The sequence below is a fragment of the Carassius auratus genome, chromosome 25 (assembly GCF_003368295.1).
Source record: "Carassius auratus strain Wakin chromosome 25, ASM336829v1, whole genome shotgun sequence".
Taxonomy (NCBI): domain Eukaryota; kingdom Metazoa; phylum Chordata; class Actinopteri; order Cypriniformes; family Cyprinidae; genus Carassius; species Carassius auratus.
The window spans coordinates 19,794,894-19,819,895 of record NC_039267.1 but is presented as its reverse complement, the minus strand read 5'-3'; the positions used below and the strand labels follow the sequence as shown (position 1 = coordinate 19,819,895).

General features: G+C 39.5%; 1 protein-coding gene across 2 annotated transcripts; it reads left to right on the top strand.

The window, feature by feature from the left end:
- Window positions 1-6,870: 6,870 nt before the first annotated feature.
- sall1b (spalt-like transcription factor 1b) lies at window positions 6,871-13,871 on the top strand. Of its 2 annotated transcripts, XM_026203130.1 has the most exons (5): window positions 6,871-7,002; window positions 7,460-7,667; window positions 7,781-7,964; window positions 9,145-12,455; window positions 12,578-13,871. In XM_026203130.1, exons 3-5 carry the CDS (start codon window positions 7,922-7,924, stop codon window positions 12,965-12,967), a joined length of 3,744 nt encoding a protein of 1,247 aa, XP_026058915.1. In that variant the 5' UTR covers window positions 6,871-7,002; window positions 7,460-7,667; window positions 7,781-7,921; the 3' UTR covers window positions 12,968-13,871. The 2 variants fall into 2 exon arrangements, with proteins under 2 accessions (XP_026058915.1, XP_026058914.1); XM_026203129.1 differs by having other exon boundaries at window positions 7,460-7,964.
- Window positions 13,872-25,002: the final 11,131 nt, after the last annotated feature.

Genomic DNA, 25,002 nt, shown 5'->3' with positions numbered 1-25,002 from the left:
GTCCAGAAGTCCAGCATCAAGTTGAGATTCCTGCTGAGTACAGGGGGTTCCAGGATGTGTTCAGCAAGCAGTTGGCGACCAAGTTACCACCCCATCGGCCATGGGACTGCGCCATCGACCTGCTACCTGGAGCCACTCTACCTAAAGGCCGTATCTACCCTCTCTCCATCCCGGAACAGAAGGCCATGGAGGAGTATGTGAAAGAAGCCCTTCAGCAGCAGTTCATCCGACCATCGGTTTCACCTGCCGCTTCCAGCTTCTTTTTCGTGGCCAAGAAGGATGGAGGCTTGCGACCGTGTATTGATTACCGCCATCTCAACTCCCAAACGGTCAAATTTCGCTACCCCCTTCCTCTGGTCCCAGCAGCCCTGGAACAACTACGTGGGGCCCGTATATTCTCCAAGTTGGATCTGCGCAGTGCATACAACTTAATCCGTATCCGTCGGGGTGACGAGTGGAAGACGGCTTTCGTCACCCCTTCCGGCCACTATGAGTACAGGGTAATGCCGTTCGGCCTATCCAACGCCCCTGCAGTCTTTCAGAATTATATGAATGAAGTGTTCCGAGAGTACCTCAATAGATTTGTTGTAGTCTACCTGGATGATATCCTCATCTATTCATCATCACTTCCTGAACACAGACGCCATGTCACTCTGGTCCTGCAGAAATTGAGAGCCCATCACTTATTCCTGAAATTGGAGAAATGTGAATTTCATACCACGTCGGTACAGTTTTTGGGCTATATCATAAATCAGCATGGTGTGCAGATGGACCAGAGGAAGGTGGATACCATCCGGAACTGGCCGCAGCCCACTACAGTGAAAGAGCTTCAAAGATTCCTCGGATTTGCCAACTTTTACAGGAGATTCATCCATAACTACAGCATTATCAGTGCTCCTCTGACCTCCTCTTTGAAGGGCCAGACCAAGTCTCTATCCTTCTCCCCCGAAGCCATCCAAGCCTTCCAACAATTAAAAGACGCCTTTTCAACCGCTCCCGTCCTCGCCCATCCTGATCCAGATCTGCCATTTGTCGTCGAGGTTGATGCGTCTTCTACTGGAGTAGGAGCAGTCCTCTCCCAGCGGCAGGGTGAACCTTCCAGACTCCATCCATGTGCCTTCTTCTCCAGGAAGCTGTCCCCGGCGGAGCGAAACTATGACATCGGAAATCGGGAACTGCTTGCAATCAAGCTTGCCTTGGAAGAGTGGAGGCATTGGCTGGAGGGAGCCAATCACCAATTTCAAGTAATCACCGATCATCGTAATCTGGAATACCTCAAAGAAGCCAAGCGGCTCAATCCTCGTCAGGCCCGCTGGGCTCTCTTCTTCACCCGTTTTGATTTCGTTGTTACCTACCGACCCGGCTGTAAGAATGGAAAAGCTGACGCTCTCTCTCGCCTCCATCATTCCTCGTCTGAGGAGTACCGCCCTGAACCCATTCTCCCTCCAGCCGTGTTCGCCTGTCCAATCCTCTGGGACATAGACGATCAGATATCCCAGGAAAACCGTCTCCATCCCGCTCCGCCGGGAGGTCCAGAGGGGCTCACCTTTGTACCTCAACAATTCCGCACCGCCCTTCTGGACTCTGCTCATACAGCTCCGGGCTCTGGTCATCCAGGTAGCAGGCGTACCCTCTCGCTCCTCAGTCAACGGTACTGGTGGCCATCTATCTCCCAAGATGTCTCCCGGTTTGTCCAAGGGTGCTCAGTCTGCGCCATCTCTAATACTCCCAGAAAACTCCCGGAGGGTAAACTCGTACCTCTTCCTATACCCCGTCGTCCATGGTCTCATCTAGGTGTAGACTTCATGACTGACCTTCCTAAATCTAACAACTTCACCTGTATTCTAGTAGCAGTGGATCGGTTCTCGAAGGCTTGCAAGCTGATCCCCTTACCTGGACTCCCTACCGCCTTTGAGACCGCGGAGGCTTTGTTCCACCATGTTTTCAGAAATTTTGGAATTCCCGAAGATATAGTATCGGATAGAGGTCCGCAGTTCATATCTCGGGTGTGGCAAGCCTTCTTCCGACTACTTGGGGTAACTGTTAGTCTATCCTCAGGATACCACCCTCAGACGAACGGCCAGACTGAGCGGAAGATCCAGGAGATAGGACGGTACCTCAGGTCATATTGCCACCAGTACCAGGACAGCTGGAGCCGCTACCTCCCCTGGGCTGAATACGCCCAGAATTCTCTCAGGCAATCCACCACCGGGCTCACTCCTTTTCAATGTATCCTGGGTTTTCAACCTCCTCTATTCCCTTGGTCTGGGGAGCCCTCGGAGGTCCCAGCCGTTGACTATTGGTTCCATCAGAGCGAGAGGGTATGGGACTCAGCTCACGTTCACCTCCAACAGGCAGTGCGAAGGCACAAGACCCAAGCCGATCGTCGACGGACAGACCCTCCCCAGTACCAACCGGGTCAGAAGGTGTGGCTTTCAACCCGAGACATCCGCCTTCGCCTGCCCTGCCGTAAGCTGAGTCCCCGATACATCGGACCATTTACCGTGCAGAGGCAGCTGAATGAAGTCACTTACAGGCTCAACCTCCCACCTCATTACAAGTTTTCACCCTCATTTCACGTCTCCTTGTTAAAACCCTTCATTGACCCTGTCACTTCTCCTCCCTCAGATCCAGGACCTAGGGACTTACCTCCTCCTCCCGTTCCAGTAGAAGAGGAGCCTATCTACCGTGTCCGCAACATCATGGATTCGCGGCGACGAGGCCCCCGGCTGGAATATCTAGTCGACTGGGAGGATTATGGCCCCGAGGAACGCTCATGGGTACCCCGCGAAGACATTCTGGACCCAACCCTCCTCACCCAGTTTCATGCAGACCATCCTGATCGTCCTGCCCCCAGAGGTCGTGGTAGGCCTCGCCGTCGCCAATGCCCCTCTTCTCAAGCGTCAAGAGCCGCCTCGGGAGGAGGGGGTACTGTCAGGATTCCACCACCATCATCATCACTCCCTCCACCCACTCGCTCGTCATCCCCTGAATATTAATTGTCATCACCTGCATCTCTTCATCCTCATCACCATCACCTGCTATCCTTCATCACTGCTCACCCTTATATACCCACTCTCAACCTTCAGTCTCCGTCTGATCTCGTCATTACATGGCTTACAGACTCTATCTCAACACTCGCCTGAGAATCCGCGAATCTTCTGAGAACCCTCAAAGATCGGCCAATCTTCTTCTGTCTTCAGTCCTCCTTCGGTGATTCCACTTCCACTTACTGTGATCAGAGATCGTTCCGTTGTATTGATATTGGTCCATACTCGCTCTCACTCTGACATTCCCGTCTGGTTCGGAGCATTCTGCTAATAAAACTCACATACGGTCCATCCTGTCTGCCTCCTGTCTCGTTTGTGACAGTAACACAGAGTATATTCACATAAAAAAACAACCATTTCAAACAGTAATAATATTTCACAACAGTAATGTTTGCCTGTATTGGCTGTTATTAAGCCTCTCATTAAAAAACCACAACTTGACCCCAAAGAACTAGTTGTTTACAGACCGATCTCAAATCTCCCTTTTCTGTCCAATATACTAGAAAAGGTGATGTCCTCACAATTATATTCCTTTTTAGAGAACAATGGTATCTGTGAGGATTTCCAGTCAGGATTTAGACCGTATCATAGTACTGAAACTGCTCTCCTTAGAGTTACAAATGATCTGCTCTTATCATCTGATCGTGGTTGCTGAGCTATTGGATCTTAGTGCAACACAAAATCGTTTTGAATAGACTTTGTTGGTTTCAAATCGTACTTATATGACCACCTTCAATTTGTAGCAGTGAATGAAGAGGTATCATATCAATCACAAGTGCAGTATGCCGTTTGCAAATAGGATTGATAAAGGTATTGATAAGTATCGGTATCGGTAAGCAGTATCGGTATCGATAAAATGTAAAAGATACCCATCCCTACTTCAGGGTGAGTAATTTATGGCTTAATTTTTGGCTGAACTAGACCTTTAGTAAACACACTACAGCTGGTCAAAAATGAAGCTTAGTAGATCCATGAAGTATGACCATATTAGCCCGGTCTTGTCCACACTGCACTGGCTCCCTATCAAACATCGTATAGATTTTAAAATATTGCTTATTACTTATAAAGCCCTGAATGGTTTAGCACCTCAGTATTTGAATGAGCTCCTTTTACATTATACTCCTCTACGTCCGCTACTTTTTCAAAACTCAGGCAATTTGATAATACCTAGAATATCAAAATCAACTGCGGGCGGCAGATCCTTTTCCTATTTGGCGCCTAAACTCTGGAATAACCTACCTAACATTGTTCGGGACGCAGACACACTCTTGCAGTTTAAATCTAGATTAAAGACCCATCTCTTTAACCTGGCATACACATAACATACTAATATGCTTTTAATATCCAAATCCGTTAAAGGATTTTTAGGCTGCATTAATTAGGTAAACTGGAACCGGAACACTTCACATAACACCCGATGTACTTGCTACATCATTAGAAGAATGGCATCTACGCTAATATTTGTCTGTTTCTCTCTTGTTCCGAGGTCACCGTGGCCACCAGATCCAGTCTGTGTCCAGATCAGAGGGTCACTGCAGTCGCCCGGATCCAGTACGTATCCAGACCAGATGGTGGATCAGCACCTAGAAAGGACCTCTACATCCCTGAAAGACAGCGGAGACCAGGACGACTAGAGCCCCAGATACAGATCCCCTGTAAAGACCTTATCTCAGAGGAGCACCAGGACAAGACCACAGGAAACAGATGATTCTTCTGCACAATCTGACTTTGCTGCAGCCTGGAATTGAACTACTGGTTTCGTCTGGTCAGAGGAGAACTGGTCCCCCAACTGAGCCTGGTTTCTCCCAAGGTTTTTTTCTCCATTCTGTCACCGATGGAGTTTCGGTTCCTTGCCGCTGTCGCCTCTGGCTTGCTTAGTTGGGGTCACTTAATATCTAGTGATATTGTCAACTTGATTGCACAGATATTATTTAAACTGAACTAAACTGGATGATGATGACATCACTGAATTCAATGAAGAACTGCCTTTAACCGAAAAATTAATGTTTACTATTTTACATTTTGCATTATTGACTGTTTTCCTAAGTAATGCTGTTCAGTTGCTTTGACACAATATGTATTGTAAAAAGTGCTATATAAATAAAGGTGACTTGACTTGACTGTATCATTCAAAGTGTTGTTACCTGTAAACACCTCCTTCAGAATATTGCATCAAGTATATCATTTCCAAATAAAAAGTTTGGAGTGAGTAGGAGATATATGTGAACATAAATGAGTATATAGGCAATGCATTATTAATGCATTACTAGTTTCTCTTGACCTACATTCTGCAATTTTGCTTTTAACAGCAGACAATGAGCAGGATTGAGTTGATTGCGTTAGAGTGCATTGTAGGATGTCTTGGAATCTTATTGAAAACGAAGTTGCAGTATGGAGGAATACCGCAATAGATATGAAGCATAAAGTTTGATTCCACAACAACAGTTCAACCAGAAAACACAAAATGATGTGTAAAAGTGGCTATGGCTTAGAGGGAAACAAAATATTCCCAAACAGGAAGTCAGGGTGGATAATTATGCACATATAGTGTGAAGATATTGGTGTCAGACAGTGCTGGCACGCTGTGTTTGTGTTTTTAGGAAGTGGAGGTGTCATTTGTCCATATCAAGTCTGTTGCTAAGGACCTTAGGCCACAGATAATAGCGCTCCCGCACAGCCCTTCATATCTAATGACTGTAAAACATGACTCATATGAGTGCAGTATGAGCACCTGGTGTGCTCCTGTTCACACAAAACCAACATGACATATGTATTTATGTATTTGTGCGCCGCACGGAAGAACCATGAATCAAAAGATCAGGTGGACAGTAATAGTCATGTTCACGCGCCATCAAAGAGCAGAGCAGAATTCCTCATGTGTAAGGTAACTGGCTCAGGTCAACACTTCATTGTTCACAGAAACACAAGCTGCAGAGAAGAAGCGACAGGTAAAAATAACTTGTTTACATCACAGTGGAATTTGATCAAATCCTGTTTTTTTTAAAACAGACAACCATGCAAAATATATCATTAGGGCTCAGTGTGGCTCATCATCTATTAATGCATTTGATTATAATGACTTGTACTGGATGCTGTGCAAACACAACTTTAAGGGTCGAGTGTGTGCGTGTGTGTGTGTGTGTGTGCAGTTTTAGAGGTGAATGAGTGAATCAAAAGTGGGCTGGAAATAATGAATGTGTGTTTATGTTGCCAACTGAAGTCACAGTATGCTAAAAATAGTTTGTAATGCAGACTAGCTAAGCAGCACTGAATTATGAATGATATCATTTCCCTTTTTATTTTGTTCAGATTTTATTTTTACTTTTTTTAACAGAAAAGGCCATCTAAGACCATTTACTTGTAAACAGAACAGAAACCTGAAGTGAGTTTAATAAAGCACGTAGCAATTAAGCTTTAAAAAAATAAATGTACGATTTATTATTATTATATTCATTAATATCGAGGCTATTTACGTGCCAGTTAAAGCTGTCACTATTTACTGTTTACTGTGTATTTATGGTTAAGATGTCATTTTATTCAAACAGTATGACTTTCTTCAGATTTTATTCAATGATTCCGTGTAAGACTGTTTTGCGTTCATAAAGAAAGGGGGGCTTTGAGCTTTGGGAAAGACAAACGTCGATTGTTATTTATTAAAAGATACGAGTTTAAAATGATTCGTTCACGAACTGAACCGATTCTAAGGTTCGGCTCACTGACTCATCTGTCGGTTCGCAGTGGTTAAAGGCTCACTGGGGGGGATAGGTCTATCAATGAATAATAACGACCTGAATTTCGGTCTACTTCTCACACAAAGTTGACGAATGTCTTCAGAAGACGTATCATAGTGCACGAGTCTTGTAGACAACAACACTTTATTGTGATTCTGCGTCCTGTTCATTAATGAATTTCATGCAAAACGTGCAAATCTTTGGATTTGTATGACACGATGGTGAGTACATGATGACTGGGTTATGGTAATATTTTGTTACCTTTTGTAACGTTGGCAAAAAGTTTACAGTTGAATTGAATATTTCAAAAGACCGATTTTCCTGGACATTTAGCATTTCTTAACTACGCCCACTCTGTATAAACACTCTTTACTGCAAAACTATAGGTATAACATTAATATAAATTCCATGACGCTCATAATTTCATTATATAGTTTAATGTTTAAGGGTTGATTAGTTAATATACATTGGAATTAATGTTTGCTGCTGTATGGTTAATTAACTATTTTTATGTTTAGCATGGTGATGTTTGAAGATGTCTAATTAATGAAAGATAGCTATATCATAAAATGTGACTAGGATACATCACTGTGGTTTTGTGTTGCTGCTGGTGAAACAATAATCCTTTACATTACTAGCCACTGATTCATGCTCTCATACACGCTTTATTGAGAACAGTCTACGCCTATCTGAAGCACACTGACCAATAGGATCGCTGATGGGCGTGGCCGTGAACCGCGTTGGCCAATAGGAATATTGAAGGGCGGAGCTGAGCGCGCACAACGCTGTCAAAGAATTTCCTCATGGATTTGCGGTCTTGGAGTTGTCATGTTTTGAGTTGTGGGAGTGTGTATAATTTGGATATTGTGATCGACATTGCGGTGATGTATGAACGGCTTTCGCTTATAACTTATTTAATTATTCTTTGCTGACATCACTGCGATTAACACATTCCTTTGAGATAATCGCATCTTCATTCCTGCGAACTTTATTTCTCAGTTATGATGAAAATGTAAACAGTCCCGCGGTAGGATCACCCAGACCGGGGCTCATTGACAAGGATGCTTTTGGTTGGACACTGATTCATTTTGATTGGGACACTTGTGGATTCTTTAGGGAGAAAAACAGCTTTATTCCAGCATGTCCCGGAGGAAACAGGCTAAGCCACATTATGTTCTCATCGGTAAGTTTTCTATCACTTTCTGAAAATAGCATGCTGATGTTTGATCAAAGCGCGCAAATATAAGATAGAAAAAAGCACGGAATGTGTGTAACATTTCTTTCTTATCCACGAATTTTAATACAAAGCAACTACTACAACTATTTCCCCCCTCTCTCTCTCTCTCTCTCTCTCTCTCTCCCTCTCTCTCTCTCTCTCTCTCTCTAGTATTCTGAGCGTTGCCTTCAAAGTGTCATTGTTACAACAACTTAATCTACTGCCTAATACCAAGGGAAGTTATGGCACTTAGAGAAAGTTGTAACAATAAATTTAATGCATATATATATATATATATATATATATATATAGTCAGTATCTAAATATCAAAAGTTGTGTTATTGCATGAATTTCACCATATTACAAAAAATAAAAAAATAAATAGCATTCCATTAAAATTGTGACACCGAGGAAATTTGTCATTTTACGTACATGGTGGGAAAACAAGTAAGTTCTCATTTTGAATTCCTAATTTTTCTTTACAAAAAGTGTTACTTTCGTCAGTCATTTAAATCCATTACCAAAGTCTTTAGAAATTTTCAAATAATCTCTTATTTTTCTTCAATTAATGTGAAATAAAAATGTATCAACATTTATAAAATAATATTGTGTCACAAACTAGCTAGTCCCTACTAAGTGGGGCTAGTTTAATTTAGGCTAGTTTAATCTGCAACTCTGTTGTTAACAACCCTGTTGCCCATTAATAAAATAAATTAATTAATAAAAATCCATTGGTGTAAATTATATTAAATTAAATTATATTTGAAAAACAGACCTTATTGTACACTATTAATTAATAATTCATATTGTTAAACTTTACATTATCTGCTTTATTTTTTTTTGGGGGGGGGGGAGTTGTATCAAAACCTTGTCAATCATAGGATATCCTAGATATGCACAAAACTGTTCTTTTTACATAATTTGAGATCAGTTGGAAAATACCATAAAGTAATTGTAAAATGTAAAGAGATTTTGCTTAATACTCAATAGAAGTAATTTTATAATAAGAATTATATTTTCTCACTATGTCACGAATTGTATTACATCTAACATGATAATAATACTGTTTTGTCTTTTACACTGAAATGCTATCTAATATGATCTTATATAAAAACTGTGTATCTTTTTTCTTCTTCTTGAAATTCAGATCACACAATGGAGAATGACCCCACTCCAAACTGCGATCTCTATATCTGTGAACAATGCTGCGCTGAATTTTCCAGTACAACAGACCTATACCAACATCAGAAAGACTGTTCAAAAGAGCAATTAGTGGTAATAGTACGTGAAAACGAAAGCCTAGATTCTCCACCTTCTGGCCTCAAAATTAATTCACCATTCTTCAACAATGAGGAGAATTTGGATGGATTGACAAGTAATGAACATACAGAAGAACCTTGTGACTTTTGTGATGATGGAATATCAGTGGAAGCTGACAAATACGTACACACTTTTAAAAACAGCAGTCATGACACTGGCAAAAAGTCTAATTTATATCACGGTAATGAAAAACATCAATATGCTAATGGCTTCAGCTTAGAATTCTCAACTGTACTACCTCAAGAGAATACCTTACTTGAGTTATGTAAATTATCAGCCATTAATAGCAATGTCTTCATTGAGAACCTAGAAAACACCAAAGTCGCTGTTGCTCAGTTCTCACATGAAACAAGTTTAAATCTAAAGACAAGTTGCAGAAACGCTAGTGACAGCAAAATGGCCGCCTCTGGTTTGATTGAGCAGCTGTTAACACTGCAGGAACAGCAGGAGCAGCAGTTAAAACTAATTGAAGAAATTCGATGCCAAATAATGCTATTAGCAACCCAAAATTCTGATACACCTGTGGCCACAAATACCTACAATGGTCTGTCTCAAGCCAGTTCACTGATAAAACTTAGCTCACACCTCTCTGAACAACTCACAGAAGCTGCTGGGCTAGTAGAAAACCTAGCTGCTAATGTTAAACCGTATGAACATGTTATTTCACAAAACAACCAAGATGGCTTAAAGAGTGATAAAGGAAACTTCCAAATGACTGATGAAAACAGAGGCAACCAATCAAAGGTTGGTAGTGACCTGTGTAGTAATCAGTCATTGAATGACAACACAGTCAGTGATCCAGCTGATGGCACAGCTCATTTAAAAAATCCTGCACAAGCTCCTACTTCAATTACAGATGTGATTCTAAACAAACTTGAATTGCCCCATAAACCAAACGTCTTTAATATTTCTGAAAACTCATTGCCTAGTATTGGTGCAATTGTGGAGGACCTGAATGCTTTGACTGCCCTAGCCCAGCACAGGAAAGCCAAACCCCTCAATGTAAGTGTATGTGAACACAAGAGACCATCTGAAGACTGTATATTCAAGCACAAATGCAAGTTCTGTGCCAAAGTATTTGGAAGTGATAGTGCTTTGCAAATACACCTGCGTTCTCACACTGGGGAGCGACCCTACAAATGTAACATATGTGGAAGTCGGTTTTCCACCCGTGGGAATCTCAAAGTCCACTTCCAACGTCACAAGGAGAAGTATCCTAACATACTAATGAATCCTTATCCGGTTCCAGAGCATTTAGATAATGTCCCAACCAGCACAGGTATCCCATATGGCATGTCTCTGCCTCCTGAGAAGCCTGCTCTTACCTGGTTGGATAGTAAACCTTTAGTGGGTAGCTCACTTGGCTTTAGGCTGCCATCATCTTTTCCAAGTCTTTTACCCATCATTAAAAAAGAGGAGGAAGGGATATCAATAACTAAACATAGTCCTGTTGTCAGTGAGGTGTCTGAGAGAAGTAATGGACATCAAGAGGGATTTGGTTGTAACCCTCCTATAATTTCAAATGAGAAATTACAAGAGGTTACACAACCCTTGAGTGTTGCTAACTTACTAAGCTCCTCATGGGAAGGTTCAAGAGACGACATTGCTATTAATACCTTGGACAATACAACCTTAATAACCAAGCTAAAATCGGAGCCAAGATTTCTTTTTGGAAGTCTTCCAAATCCTCCTGGGGCATCTGACACTTCAAAGCTGGAGCAGTTAGTGGAGAACATTGACAAGAAGTCTTCTGACCCCAATGAGTGTGGAATCTGCCACCGGGTTCTTAGCTGTCAAAGTGCCCTTAAAATGCATTACCGCACCCATACCGGAGAAAGGCCATTCAAATGCAGAGTGTGTGGACGGGCGTTTACAACCAAGGGCAATCTCAAGACACACTACAGCATCCATCGTTCCATGACACCTCTTAGAATACATCATTCATGCCCAATATGTCAAGAAAAGTTTACAAATGCAATGGTTCTACAGCAGCATATCCACATGCATATGGGTGGTCACATTCCTAATGTCCCATTGCACGATAGCTGTGCAGAACCCATGGATCAGGATGCTGACTCTGTAGATGGTATGACCTTGGGAGAGGATACCTTGTCCAGTGAGAACATGGATGTTATGGAAGGTGAATCCGATTCAAAATACCCAGCCTCTTTATCGGACAGCCTATGCTCTTCCCCTGCTTCTTCTGAGTTCGCCAGAGCAACTGGGTCAGAGAGTCAGATTGCAGTTTCGAATGTGGAAACTTTGTTAAATGTCGATAAATTGACTTTGGGGAATGGATCAGTGGATGGAGACTGCTCAACCCTGAGATTATCTTCAGTAGATAGTGACAATGAGAGTCTAAGGAAAAGGATTTCCTCCATCACTGAGTTGACACCCTCCTGGAACCCTTCTTCCCCCAATGGCTCTGCTTATGAAAAGCAAGGATACACCACAACGGACAGAAATTTGAAATCTGCTGAATCAAACACCTCAAGCCTACAGCCAAATCTTACAGTGTCTAGATTACTTGATGGGACATCTGGAGATACACAAAAAGATAGCTTGACTATGATTTTTCCATTTAATGAGCATGGATCCCAAAAAAGCAATGTTTGTGATATATGCAACAAGACATTTGCCTGTCAAAGTGCTCTGGATATTCATTATCGAAGTCACACCAAAGAGCGCCCATTCATCTGCACTTCATGCAACAGAGGGTTCTCAACCAAAGGTAACCTAAAACAGCACATGCTTACCCACCAGATGCAAGAGTTACCTTCACAATTGATTCAGCCAGCAAATCAGATCCTGATTTTCCCAACAAACCAGTTTCTACCCTCCATGGAACCAGTTAGTCCTTCAAAAAGGATTGACCACAATGGGCTCATCAAAAAAGATCCTAAAGATTCACACGCAGGTATATTAAGCTCAACAGCGTCCACATTACCTATACTTTCTACACCTAAATTAACAGCAACACCACTTCGGCGAACAGCTAAACAGCACTTCTGTCACATTTGTGGGAAGACCTTCTCTTCTTCGAGTGCGCTGCAAATTCATGAAAGAACCCACACTGGTGAGAAACCCTTTGCCTGCAACATATGTGGACGTGCATTTACCACTAAAGGAAATTTGAAGGTACATAAGTTAAAAGATGTTAGAGATGTTCAGTCACTTTTTTTGTATAGATTCAGTTGTAGCATTCCAGATACCTCATAGCCAATTACCTACTTGCATTTTGCATCTTGTTTTCTATCTAGGTTCATATGGGAACTCACATGTGGAGCAGTTCTCCAGCCAGACGAGGTCGCAGGCTTTCTGTTGATGGTCCATTTCTTAGATCCAATTCCGAGCAATTTCAGGAATCTTCCTCAAAAGATGTTGTGGGTAAAGTGCATAATGGAAATTCCTTGGGCCTCTGGAGCCAATATACCTCTCTCGCTAGTGGTTTGGGTGCAAGGACAAATGAAACACCTGTAATTCAAAATGGTGTGCTACCTCACCTGTCGATTTCTGCTGGGCAACTGGAAAACATAGAAAAATTGCAACTCAACAGAGCTTTACCTTGGCTTGAGAGATTGAGCGAAAATGTTGCAACCTTTCATTTCCGACAGTTGGTAGAAGACAATAAAACAACAGCGACAAATTGATTTTTGTCTTTCAGGGTGCAAACCTGTACATCCAAATGTGATGCAATTTCATATGCATGTTGATTCTTTTAGCATTTTTGTACGTGTACCCTATGTAAGTGACATTAAGACAAATTCTATTGTTTCTTAGTTAGGACAGATATTCACAACTGAAATAGTGTTGATTGTATTTTATAAATTAATTTGATGCTTTTTGTTGCTTTGCAGAGGAACATTCTAAGTATTCTTAATATGCAGCTATTATCTTTTATTTTACAATTAAGTATTTTTATTGTTATTAACTGAAGGTATTTATCCAGTACATTTGCTAAACTCGTTATAGGATTTGTAATGAGGTACATTTGTTTTATTTAATGGATACATGAATCCCTATTTCTAATCAGAAACTACTTATCAGTCAGTGTTTCTCAATATTATATTTTGTGCTTGGATTATGTGTTCTTTCATACGTACAGTATTTAGATTGTAAATGTAAACACTAAACCTTGCTTAAACTATTTATTTATACCCTTTAAAAAATACTCTCTACTTGTATACTGTTACATTGGAGGAACTGTTATGTATGACCTTATTTTATGTTGTGGCATCATGTCTTGTATATTATGGCAACTGCATAAGTTCTCAAAGCCATTTTCCATTTCAACTGTCTTTGCATTTTGGCTTATACAAAGCATGAATCATTTCATTTCAAAGGAGTGTGCTTTTGTAATTTTACTCGAAGTCATACCATGTGAGTGTGTATACCTTCAAGCAAGTCTCCTCTTTCATTGATTCACCTTTAACTAAGAAATTAGTCTTTCCCTACTTCCACACAAGCAGAATTCATGCCCTTTCTCTACTGATAAAAAATCTAGGTCACCTTGTCCTCTGCATTTACATTTCAATAAACTTACCAATAATAACACACTGTGTTAATACGCAATGATCTTTGCCAGTGGAAGATGATCCTTCTACAACCAAAATAATAGAGGCCATTCATCAAGCAGATACGACCTATCAGCTCTACCTCATGTCTGTAAACCACACGGACAGATGGCCAGCAATGTTTTAGCGTTTGTTTGCAAATTGCGAATATTGTGGTTATTATTACTGGTTATTATTAAAGTTCTATTCCTCAATAGTGACACATACTGTGTAACCAAAAACTTTGAGATCTGATGAGTAATATGTCCACTGAATTTCCACAATAATACTACATACCAATTCCCTCAGTGAATAAGATCTGCCCTTTTAACTGTCAAAGTCTATTAGACAGTCTTCCCAGCGCACCAGAGACCAGCTGACGGGAACCCAACACCATCCGCCTGCCACCATTAGCATTATAAAATGAGCAATCGGCTAGAATGAAGCTCAAGGGAGTCTAGAGCTCTCCAGATACTTATCTGATTCAAACAGATGGGAGGCACTGGAGGTGTGAGCAGGTGGGTAAAGACCTGACGGGTGACTGGGGTTCAGCTGATGTTTTACACCCCCAGATCTCCCAGGGACATGGATGCTGCCAAAATGGCGGCTTGACTTCTTCCTAAAATGAAAGTGGCAATGTGGAATTATTTCACTTAATGTATGGACCATTGCTTGGCTAAACAGTTCATATTATTGTCACGAATATTCCAAGGATGAAGACTGATGAAAATTATACAAGGTTTATTAAATAAATCCACAGAATGCCAAACTGCGAGACAGCTGTGTATTACACAGACAATACCAGACAAATGAAAGATCACACAGCAACAACTTAAATGCAAGACAAATAGGGCCATAATGATGAACACCTGAGTAAATTAAATGAATTACCATGACAACTAAAGAATGGCGGGAAAACTGAACAAAAAGACATGTGACTGAAGAAAACCAAGTTCATGAAAACACAACTAAATGATGAAACTAAACAGAATCGTGACAATTATCAGTAACTAGAAACTCACAAAACCTGTCATCTGCAAGCATGTCCAGGTCATATTTTACCCCAATATCAAAAGAAAGTATAAGTATAAGACTTTAATTTGAAATATAGTAAAAAAAAAAAAAAATCTGTATAACAATAATGAAAATCAAAAGAAAAAATATAATTTAATAAGATTTACACATATATATATATATATATATATATATATATATATATATATATATATATATATATATATATATATATATATATATACATATATATATATATATTATGTGTTGAAAGAGACAATGTAATGTGATTTTAAAATGACAAAAAAATCTTAATGGCTCTAAAAATAGGTTATGTTTTCCTTATGCAAAATATTAATTCTTATATCTTTTCATTTTGGAAAGAAGTGCAGCATGCAATAAATATAAGTAGTACTACACTCATTTACATTTAATTTATATTTAAACATGTCAAAGGGACTGCATTGTGTTTAAGGCAAAAAATTGAACCACACCATTCTTATGATTGAATCTTGCTGTATTAGAGCTTATTTTGCAGAATTAGGTTGCAAAATATGTGTAACTCTTTCCCATGTTTTAAAGGAAGGACAGTGACATGAAAAACAGAGAATGACACAAGAGCCGTCGAACTGTCCACAGACCGGACAGCCTTTTTCTAAGAACTCATCACAGAGGAACAAAGCAGTGCTTTTCCAATCATCACATATTTCTGTTCAAAACTGCTGACATCAGCCACTGTTTACAATGCACAGAAAGAATTTCCTGTGTAAGCATTTTGCCTGCGATCATCACACTTTTGTTGGCCTGACAATGGAAATATTCAATAACAGAGCAACGGCCAGATCTCCAGCAGGGCTTAAACATATCCAGCCCAAACCCGGCTATTGATAACACCGTGATGATGGCATTGTGTGAGGCATCCGTACGGCTCAGGTCATATCTGATCATAAACGCTGTGTGGACGCTCTGATGACCACGGGGTCAGTCACAGTGCTGCTGTATAACAGAATAACACGCTCGGGACCGCTGAGTTTGCCATTTTTTGATTGTGACACACAGAAGTGACTGTATTCCAAATATGGTGGTACTATAATAGTCACTTGCATCATCAATGGATCCTATGCAGTGAATGGGTGCATTTGTCCAAACAGCAGATAAAAACATCACATCATCAGCCAAAAACGGATTTTAAACTTTTGGCTAAAATATGAGTCTATAATGCATAATAATGCTTCTGCATGTGGAAAAAAAAAGAAAATCTGGATCAAAATCCACTTTCACAATTGTTTAAAAGTGTTTTGGACTGTTTTAGTTTCTAAATGGCGCTTGATCTGTGCATATTCTCTCCTGATTCAGACGAGAATCATCTGTGAAAGCAGCGTTTCACTTCACAAGATGTTAACTGATGGACTGGAGTGGTGTGGGTTACTTGTGGATTATTGTGATGTTTTAATCAGCTGTTTGGACTCTCATTCTGACGGCACCCATTCACTGGTGAGCAAGTGATGCTAAATCTCTCCAAATATCATGAGGAAACAAACGTATCCTGGATGGCCTGAGTTCATTTAAAATGTTTGAGTGGACTGTCCCTTTAAAGCACTGGCAGGTGGCAATTAATGTGTTCTGGATGGTTGCTAAGGTGTTGTTAGCCGGTTGCTAGGGTGTTGTGATTGTTACTACTGTCTGATGTCAGAGTTAAAAGTGATCGCTCATATCTAGCATGAAATCCTTGCACCAAGATATAGCTGAGTCACAGTACTATGTAGTTGCTAGTGTGTTCTAGCTGGTTGCTAGGGTGTTACGGTTAGTTTTATAGGTTGTTACTTAAAATAATTTACCCCAACTCTCTATATTATGATAAGATCTTATTCACATCTATATCACACATGTTGAACATCCACACAAAATGAACATGTAGTTCAGTGGGGTCCAAAAACAGCTTTGTACAGGTTTCAAATGACCTTCTTTATTGGAGTTAACTTATTAACCTTGAACAATTGGTTAAAGATATTTCAAACATGGTCTAAACATGTTTTCATTCTCCAGCTCCTTCAAGATCTATGATGTGTGTTTATAGCTGTGTCAAAGAGCAGTGAACTGAATAAAATAGTGCTGATCTGATTAATCTCTGCGAATACCACAGATATGGAGAACAGCTCTCCTTGACACTGAATCAAACCCCAGAAATATATGCAGAAATATAGGCAAATGTGCTGTTTTCCATAGGCAGCAGTCATTTGTAAATGCCAGTGCACCTGTGGCCTAATAAAGTGTGATATGAGCGGCGTTGTGATGCAGAGAGAGTGGATGTATTGCAGTGATGAATGGCCTCATGCCTCTTTGTGTCTGTGTTCCTGTAATTAGCTGCCCTCATCCAAGTGTCACTGCTATGAGCTCATTTAGGTGCTCTCATAGCTGGTCAGATTTAGCATAGCTATGCTATTTTGCCTGACAAAGTAAAACAAATCATGTGTGTTTACATTTAAAATATGTTATTAACACTTAATTTACTCTGCTATGCATTGTATGCATCATAGTGCGTGATGCAGATGTTTTCAGAACAGTAAAATGTTTGTTATTAAATTATATTTGATGCTATAACTATTGGTCTGCAGAATTCAACTTTGGACCAATTACATTTTGCTGTGGGCAGAGCTACTCAAAAATTAGGAGGCCATATTTTCAAAAACTGTAAGATGAGAAACGTTGCTTGAGAACTATCTGAAATAATAGTTTATGTATTTATTTCAGTCACTTTTTATTAGGTTATTTATTATTAATAATCCATTCCAAGACACTACAACCTATTTTTAAAAATAAATATATTCTTCATACCCCACTGGGTTTTTGTTGTTGCTGTTGTTGTTTATGTTCATTTTGATTTGAATACTGGAAAACAAAAGTAAACAAAAATAAAAGTAAACAAATGCTTTACTGGAAAACAAAGCAAAAATATTAATAAATGCTTAGGCTTGTTTACAATAAAGATGACAACTATAACTATATAGTTTTAATTAGTAGTTCTGCTAATTCTGTGAGAATAAGGGAACACTACAACTGTAGCAGAATCCAAATCTTCAGTACTTATCCTGCTTGATCTGTCCGCTGCTTTTGACACGGTTAACAACCAGATCCTCCTGTTAACCGTACTGGCAAATGGCATCTCAGGAACCACACTTCAATGGTTTGAGTCTTACCTATCAGATAGGTCCTTCAAAGTATCTTGGAGAGGTGAGGTGTCCAAGTCTCAACATCTAACTACTGGGGTGCCTCAGGGCTCAGTTCTTGGACCTCTTCTCTTCTCTGTCTACATGGCATCATTAGGTTCTGTCATTCAGAAACATGGCTTTTCATACCACTGCTATGCTGATGACACTCAACTCTACCTCTCATTCCATCCTGATGATCCGACGGTAGCTATTTGCATCTCAGCTTGTCTAACAAACATTTCTTCCTCGATGATGGACCATCACCTTCAACTCAACCTTGCCAAGACAGAACTGCTTGTGGTTCCAGCAAACTCATCGTTTCACCACAATTTCACCATCAAGTTAGGCACATCGACCATAACTCCTTCAAAAACAGCTAGAAGCCTTGGAGTTATGATTGATGATCAGCTGACTTTCTCAGACCACATTGCTAAAATTGTCCGATCCTGCAGATTTGCTTTATTCAACATCAAGAAGATCAGGCCGTTCTTTCTTTGGGAACATGCTGCACAACTCCTTGTTCAAGCTCTTGTTCTGTCCAGGCTGGACTATTGCAATGCCCTCTTGGCAGGTCTTCCAGCCGATTCTATCAAACCTTTACAATTAATTCAGAACGCGGCAGCAAGATTAATTTTTAATGAGCCTAAAAGAATACACGTCAGACCTCCTGATTATCAATTTTCACTGGCTTCCAAAAGCTGCTCGCATAAAATTCAAGGCATTGATGTTTGCCTACAAAACTACCACTGGCCCTGCACCCATTTACCTAAATTTGTTACTTCAGACTTATGTGCCTCTAGAAGCTTGAGTTCTGCAAGTGAACGTCGCTTGATTGTGCCATCCCAAAGAAGCACAAAGTCACTTTTACGGACTTTTAAATTAAATGTTCCCTTCTGGTGGAATGACCTCCCCAACTCAATCCGAGCACTTAGCAGTCTTCAAGAATCGGCTTAAAACACATCTCTTCCATCTTTATTTGACCCTCTAACTTTAACACTCACTATTCTAATTATATATATTCAAAATATATATATATTTATTTATTTTATTTTTTGAAGTGGAAAATAACCCTCCTGTCATGCTTTCTGCATCATTTTCACATCAAGAAGATCAAAGTGCTGTATGGCAGGCACTTGCGTTAAGAGGTGCCTCCTGAATCATATAAAGGGGCCTGAAGAGCTCCTGTAGTGTGGACAGCTGAAATGGACATGAATCTGTCAGAACTCTTCCCTCTCTCTGCATCTATATCCACACACATCAGCATCATAATCACCTCAGGTCAGTGCCTCTCCAGCACAGGCCACATTAGAATCACAAAACACCAAACAACCGCGGCACATGAGGTGACATGAAGCCTGGGAGGGGGCAAACTGCGCCGGGGCAGATATGTCAATGAAATTATGATGTTTGAGTGCTTCTTGACAGGCATGACATGGAGGAGGAAAGGATTTAAGCAGAAAAATGTTGATACACGTGCTCTATTGCCCATTTGATGGGATACTTAGATGGATGGATGGATGGATGGATGGATGGATGGATGGATGGATGGATGGATAGATAGATAGATAGATAGATAGATAGATAGATAGATAGATAGATAGATAGATAGATAGATAGATAGATAGATAGATAGATAGATAGACAGACAGACAGAAGGACAGACTGACGGATGGACGGACAGACAGACAGAGACACAGAATACATATTCTATGTATTTGCACCACAGTTCCACTTTAATTTTATTTTTTAAACTTTTTATTTTTGCATAATATTTTCACAACCAAGTGTTTTTGCTTGTTTGTAAGGATCCGTTATTTATTTTTATTTTTTTACATATTTTCAGTGTTTCACAGCAGCATAGCATATTAAATGGACTGTACGTCTATCATTCACGTCAAATTAAATATGCTGTTTACTGTCTATTGTTACTTTTTTGCCTTAGTCTGGGGTCAAGGACAAAGACAATGCATCTCTATACTTCCTCCAGACATATCTCAGAATTATGACCACATATCTCCTGATAATAAAATTTGGCAGGCAATTTTAACACAGCATTCCAACTCATGGAAATGCATATTTTGTGTTGCCTTAGTCAACAGCGCCCATTGTTTTAGGACATCAGCGTTCTACAATACAAAAAACTAAATGATTTTTACCAGATATGTTTAAGAAAACCTTCAAAAATTATGCATGTTTTATCAATAAAAACTAATCCTCATATCAGCATGCCCAAGGGAGACAGTCCAGGTTTTTAAGTCTCTATCACAAAAGGTGCTTGTAGTTTTCAGAGTGTACCTGGCATTGACAATAATATATGTGTGGATGATCCTGGCTGCAGGGGCTGATGGGACTCCTGCCTGTCTGAATGAGTATCAAGCCTTGTCATTGCAGCCTCATATCATACGCAGCACACCTGATCTCCTCCACTTCACAGAGACGATATTTGCCTCTATACATGTTAATAAAGCATTTTAAAGTGCCTGTGGCTACCGATGCCCCGGCATGTGTGCGACGAGTCAGTGTTGGAGAAATCCTTAGGTTTTTACACTGGTTCACACTAAGCTGGTGTGACTGCCTTTCAGTTTCACTTAGCTACAGTATAAATCTTGAATTTTCCCCCAAAAAATGATATTATGATTATGAGGATTTCAAGTCAACATGAAATCTAAATTTCCATATTTTCTATTTGACATATACCTATGCTTTTCCGATAGATGTTTCTAGTCTTATTGTATATTATTCATCAATACATTGAAACTCTTGACAGCATGTCAGCAAACACTGTTATTCATTCATTTGCAACAAATGAAAAAAAAAAAAAACATGGATGAGTGTGAGTACTTCATTTGCATTTGCCAGAAAGTTTGCTAGCGCTACCATCCACACAGGAAGTCTTGTTTTGGTCTATAATTGCATGCAACAGCAACATGTCTGGATTCACCGTATCCAAAATAAATAAATAAATACAATCATGATGCAAACTAACTGGTATTAATTTAGGTTGTGACCCAGCTGTTGGTTTTCCTCTCAGAGAAGGCAGGCCTTGAACATGAAGCAGTAGGTTTTCGACATCCCACACTGCTCTCAGTCTCAATGTCTCCTGGCCCAGATCCAGGCCACACAATCACTTTTCCCTCAGCCCAAGTTGTGCAAAGAATGACGGCCCTGAAGTGGCCCAGAACTGGATTAAAGACAAGGGCCACGCATGGGCCATAACCAGCATTAACTGGCCCTGAACGGGGCCAAAACAGGTTTTATTATTGGTGCCAATTCTCAGCCTTAAGTAAACCAGAATCTCCAAACCTGAACCTTATACATAATCTTAATATTTAATATTATTGCATTGTGTATTGCTACTGTTGTAGTGAAATCCATGCGTGCCAGATGTGGGCCAGATCTGGGCCGACACTGCTTGCTGTCTGAGAATGTACACACAAACTATATCAATCAAGAACATTAAACTGAATAGAAAATCATTCTATTGCATTGATTTTTTTAGTTTTATAAAGAACAAATCAACCAATAAAGAGTGAGTGTATAAAGTATAAAATCTATAAGAAAAACATAACAGATAGATGAAGAAGAATAATATAACATTGAATAAAAATTATAATTACGTGCAGTTTAATATATTTGACTGATTTGCTTAATTTTGAAGAGAAGATTTGTGTGTGCACTAATCTGACATATTCTCTTTCAAGTTTTGTGCTTGAATGGACAAATTCACTCAGAAGTTATTTCAAAATGTCCATCTTGGTAAGTATCCTAGAAGAAAAAAATGGCAGATTTACTAAACAGTGTAAATTAGCGTTACACTGTACGCATTAATTTTGCGTCTGAAAGGGAAACTCCTTCTACAGTAAGTAAAGTCAAGTGACTGTTATAGTACATCGTATAGATTTTAAAATATTGCTTATTACTTATAAAGCCCTGAATGGTTTAGCACCTCAGTATTTGAATGAGCTCCTTTTACATTATACTCCTCTACGTCCGCTACATTCTCAAAACTCAGGCAATTTGATAATACCTAGAATATCAAAATCAACTGCGGGCGGCAGATCCTTTTCCTATTTGGCGCCTAAACTCTGGAATAACCTACCTAACATTGTTCGGGAGGCAGACACACTCTTGCAGTTTAAATCTAGATTAAAGACCCATCTCTTTAACCTGGCATACACATAACATACTAATATGCTTTTAATATCCAAATCCGTTAAAGGATTTTAAGGCTGCATTAATTAGGTAAACCAGAACCGGAAACACTTCACATAACACCGTACTTTCTACATCATTAGAAGAATGGCATCTACGCTAATATTTGTCTGTTTCTCTCTTGTTCCGAGGTCACCGTGGCCACCAGATCCAGTCTGTGTCCAGATCAGAGGGTCACTGCAGTCACCCGGATCCAGTACGTATCCAGACCAGATGGTGGATCAGCACCTAGAAAGGACCTCTACTGCCCTGAAAGACAGCGGAGACCAGGACAACTAGAGCCCCAGATACAGATCCCCTGTAAATACCTTGTCCCAGAGGACCACCAGGACAAGACCACAGGAAACAGATGATTCTTCTGCACAATCTGACTTTGCTGCAGCCTGGAATTGAACTACTGGTTTCGTCTGGTCAGAGGAGAACTGACCCCCAACTGAGCCTGGTTTCTCCCAAGGTTTTTTTCTCCATTCTGTCACAGATGGAGTTTTGGTTCCTTGCTGCTGTCGCCTCTGGCTTGCTTAGTTGGGGACACTTCATCTACAGCGACCATGCTAATGGTGTGCTAATTCTTCAGTTAGTAAATCCTAACACTACTAATTTAACGCCGAAACACATCTTGCTAGGCAGCTTTGCCTAGTCAATTGAAATTACAGCATCAGTGTAATGGATCCATGCATTCTCTTAAAGTGACAGCACTTAATCAAACAGCAAAACAAGGAAATCAGTCACTGCTCTTGTTTGAGTAACTTTAATAAAGATTAATATTTAATTTATACAGACAAATATGCACTGTTATTTTACATTTGATTACTTTATTCAGTTTCTGTACTTAATAACTTTTGTTGACTACAAAACTTGAAAAGCACTTTTTTTGTATCTTTGCTCTATTGTATTTATTTTTTTTTATTTTTTGTGCTGATGTTTATAGTTTGATTATTTGTTCTTATTTCCTTAATTTTTATTTGACAGTATAGCTATTTTCCCCTAAACATAGCACATACTGAACTGAACTAAAACTGAGTCTAAAACCATGATACAAACCGAACCAAAACCCATTTCCTGAAGAAAGTGTCCCGCTTTAGCTTGGTTCTATGAAGCTTTGAGCTCTTTGTGTGTTTTACAGGACTCGTACCCCATCACTCTGCATCTAAGGTGTATCAGGTGCGCTACCGAGCAAGTTTACTACATCAATGTAATCGTCAAAGTTTATTCATTTACAAATCATGCACTATGGTAAAAGTGTATTTTGGCATAACCACATAAAATAAGTCAATAATATGGCTGTGTTATCATAATGTGTGTGAAAGGGAATTACATTTGTTGGTGTTTTACTGCCTCTATTATGTTCATTTCAGCTGGAAACTGCGGTGAACTCTATTTAAATTTGTACTTTTCCAAAAATGTAGGTATACAGGGCCTTTTTTAAAGTCTATGTTCAAGATTAGTGATGCTTTACTTAGATATTTTTTTCAGTGTCAAAAGTAGCTCAGCTATTTCAAAATGTGCATATTTGCTATTCCAGAAAGGAGAATTTGGAAACACGGGCCGGGAACAAGCCAAGAACACATCCTCATGAAGAAAGAGCAAGGGAACAACTAGAAGTGTACGTGTTCAACATGACACCTGCACAGAGAGATTAGCCAATAACATTTAAATATTCGCCTTAAAAGTCTTAAAGGTACAGTACAACAAAAAAAGCCTGTTAAACTGTATAAGAGTTAAGAGAGAAAGTAAAAGTCTGAGCAGCTCTGGAATGTTATAACACTTTCTTTATGATCATGCTGTAGAGTCACAAAGTCTCTTAGCATACATCTACAGCTGATACACTTCTCATCAGTCTCTGTGGGTAACATAGATATGTTCATCTATTTCCCTTTCCCTTTACAACTTTATCTCAGGGCTATTCATCTCTTTATAGTGTTTTGATGGCCAGATAACGCTATACATCATCCTCTTGTCATTTTTTGAAGCTAAATACTAATCAATAAATCATGTGACCCAAAACGACCCAGCTGTGATATTTTGTGCGAGCTGCGTAAGTCGGAGCGATGTGCACGCAGCCATTTATTTTCAGGGACATGCATGTCCATGTCAGGAGCGACAGCACATGTAAATGCAACAAAGCATCAGAATTCATTAATGCCGTGAAGGAAATCTTATCACCGTGACACATTGGCAGATAGTCACGTATATCAGCTCAGGAGATCATAATTCAGCTGTTGTCTTACACTCATTTAACCTTGAAGAGACTTTTGAGTGCTTTGAGCTGCCCATGAACTCAGGACACATGCTTGATATTATCAACTTAAACACTAAAACCATTTTTAAAAATACTACAAATAATATATATATATATATATATATATATATATATATATATATATATATATATATATATATATATATATATATATATATATATATAATGTACACACACACACATACACACACACACACAATTTTTTTTCTTTTACTTTTATTTCAGGTTTTGCCAATGCAACAATTCTAATTTATAGTTTTCACTCAGAAACTACTGTAAATGTAAAATAATAATAATAATAATAATAATAATCACAGAGAAACAGCAAGTAACACATTGTTCTTTATTTATTTATTTATTTATTTAATTATTATTATTATTTTTTTTTTATTTTTTTGAAGAATGAGGACTTTCTTGTAAAATATACTCTAAACATC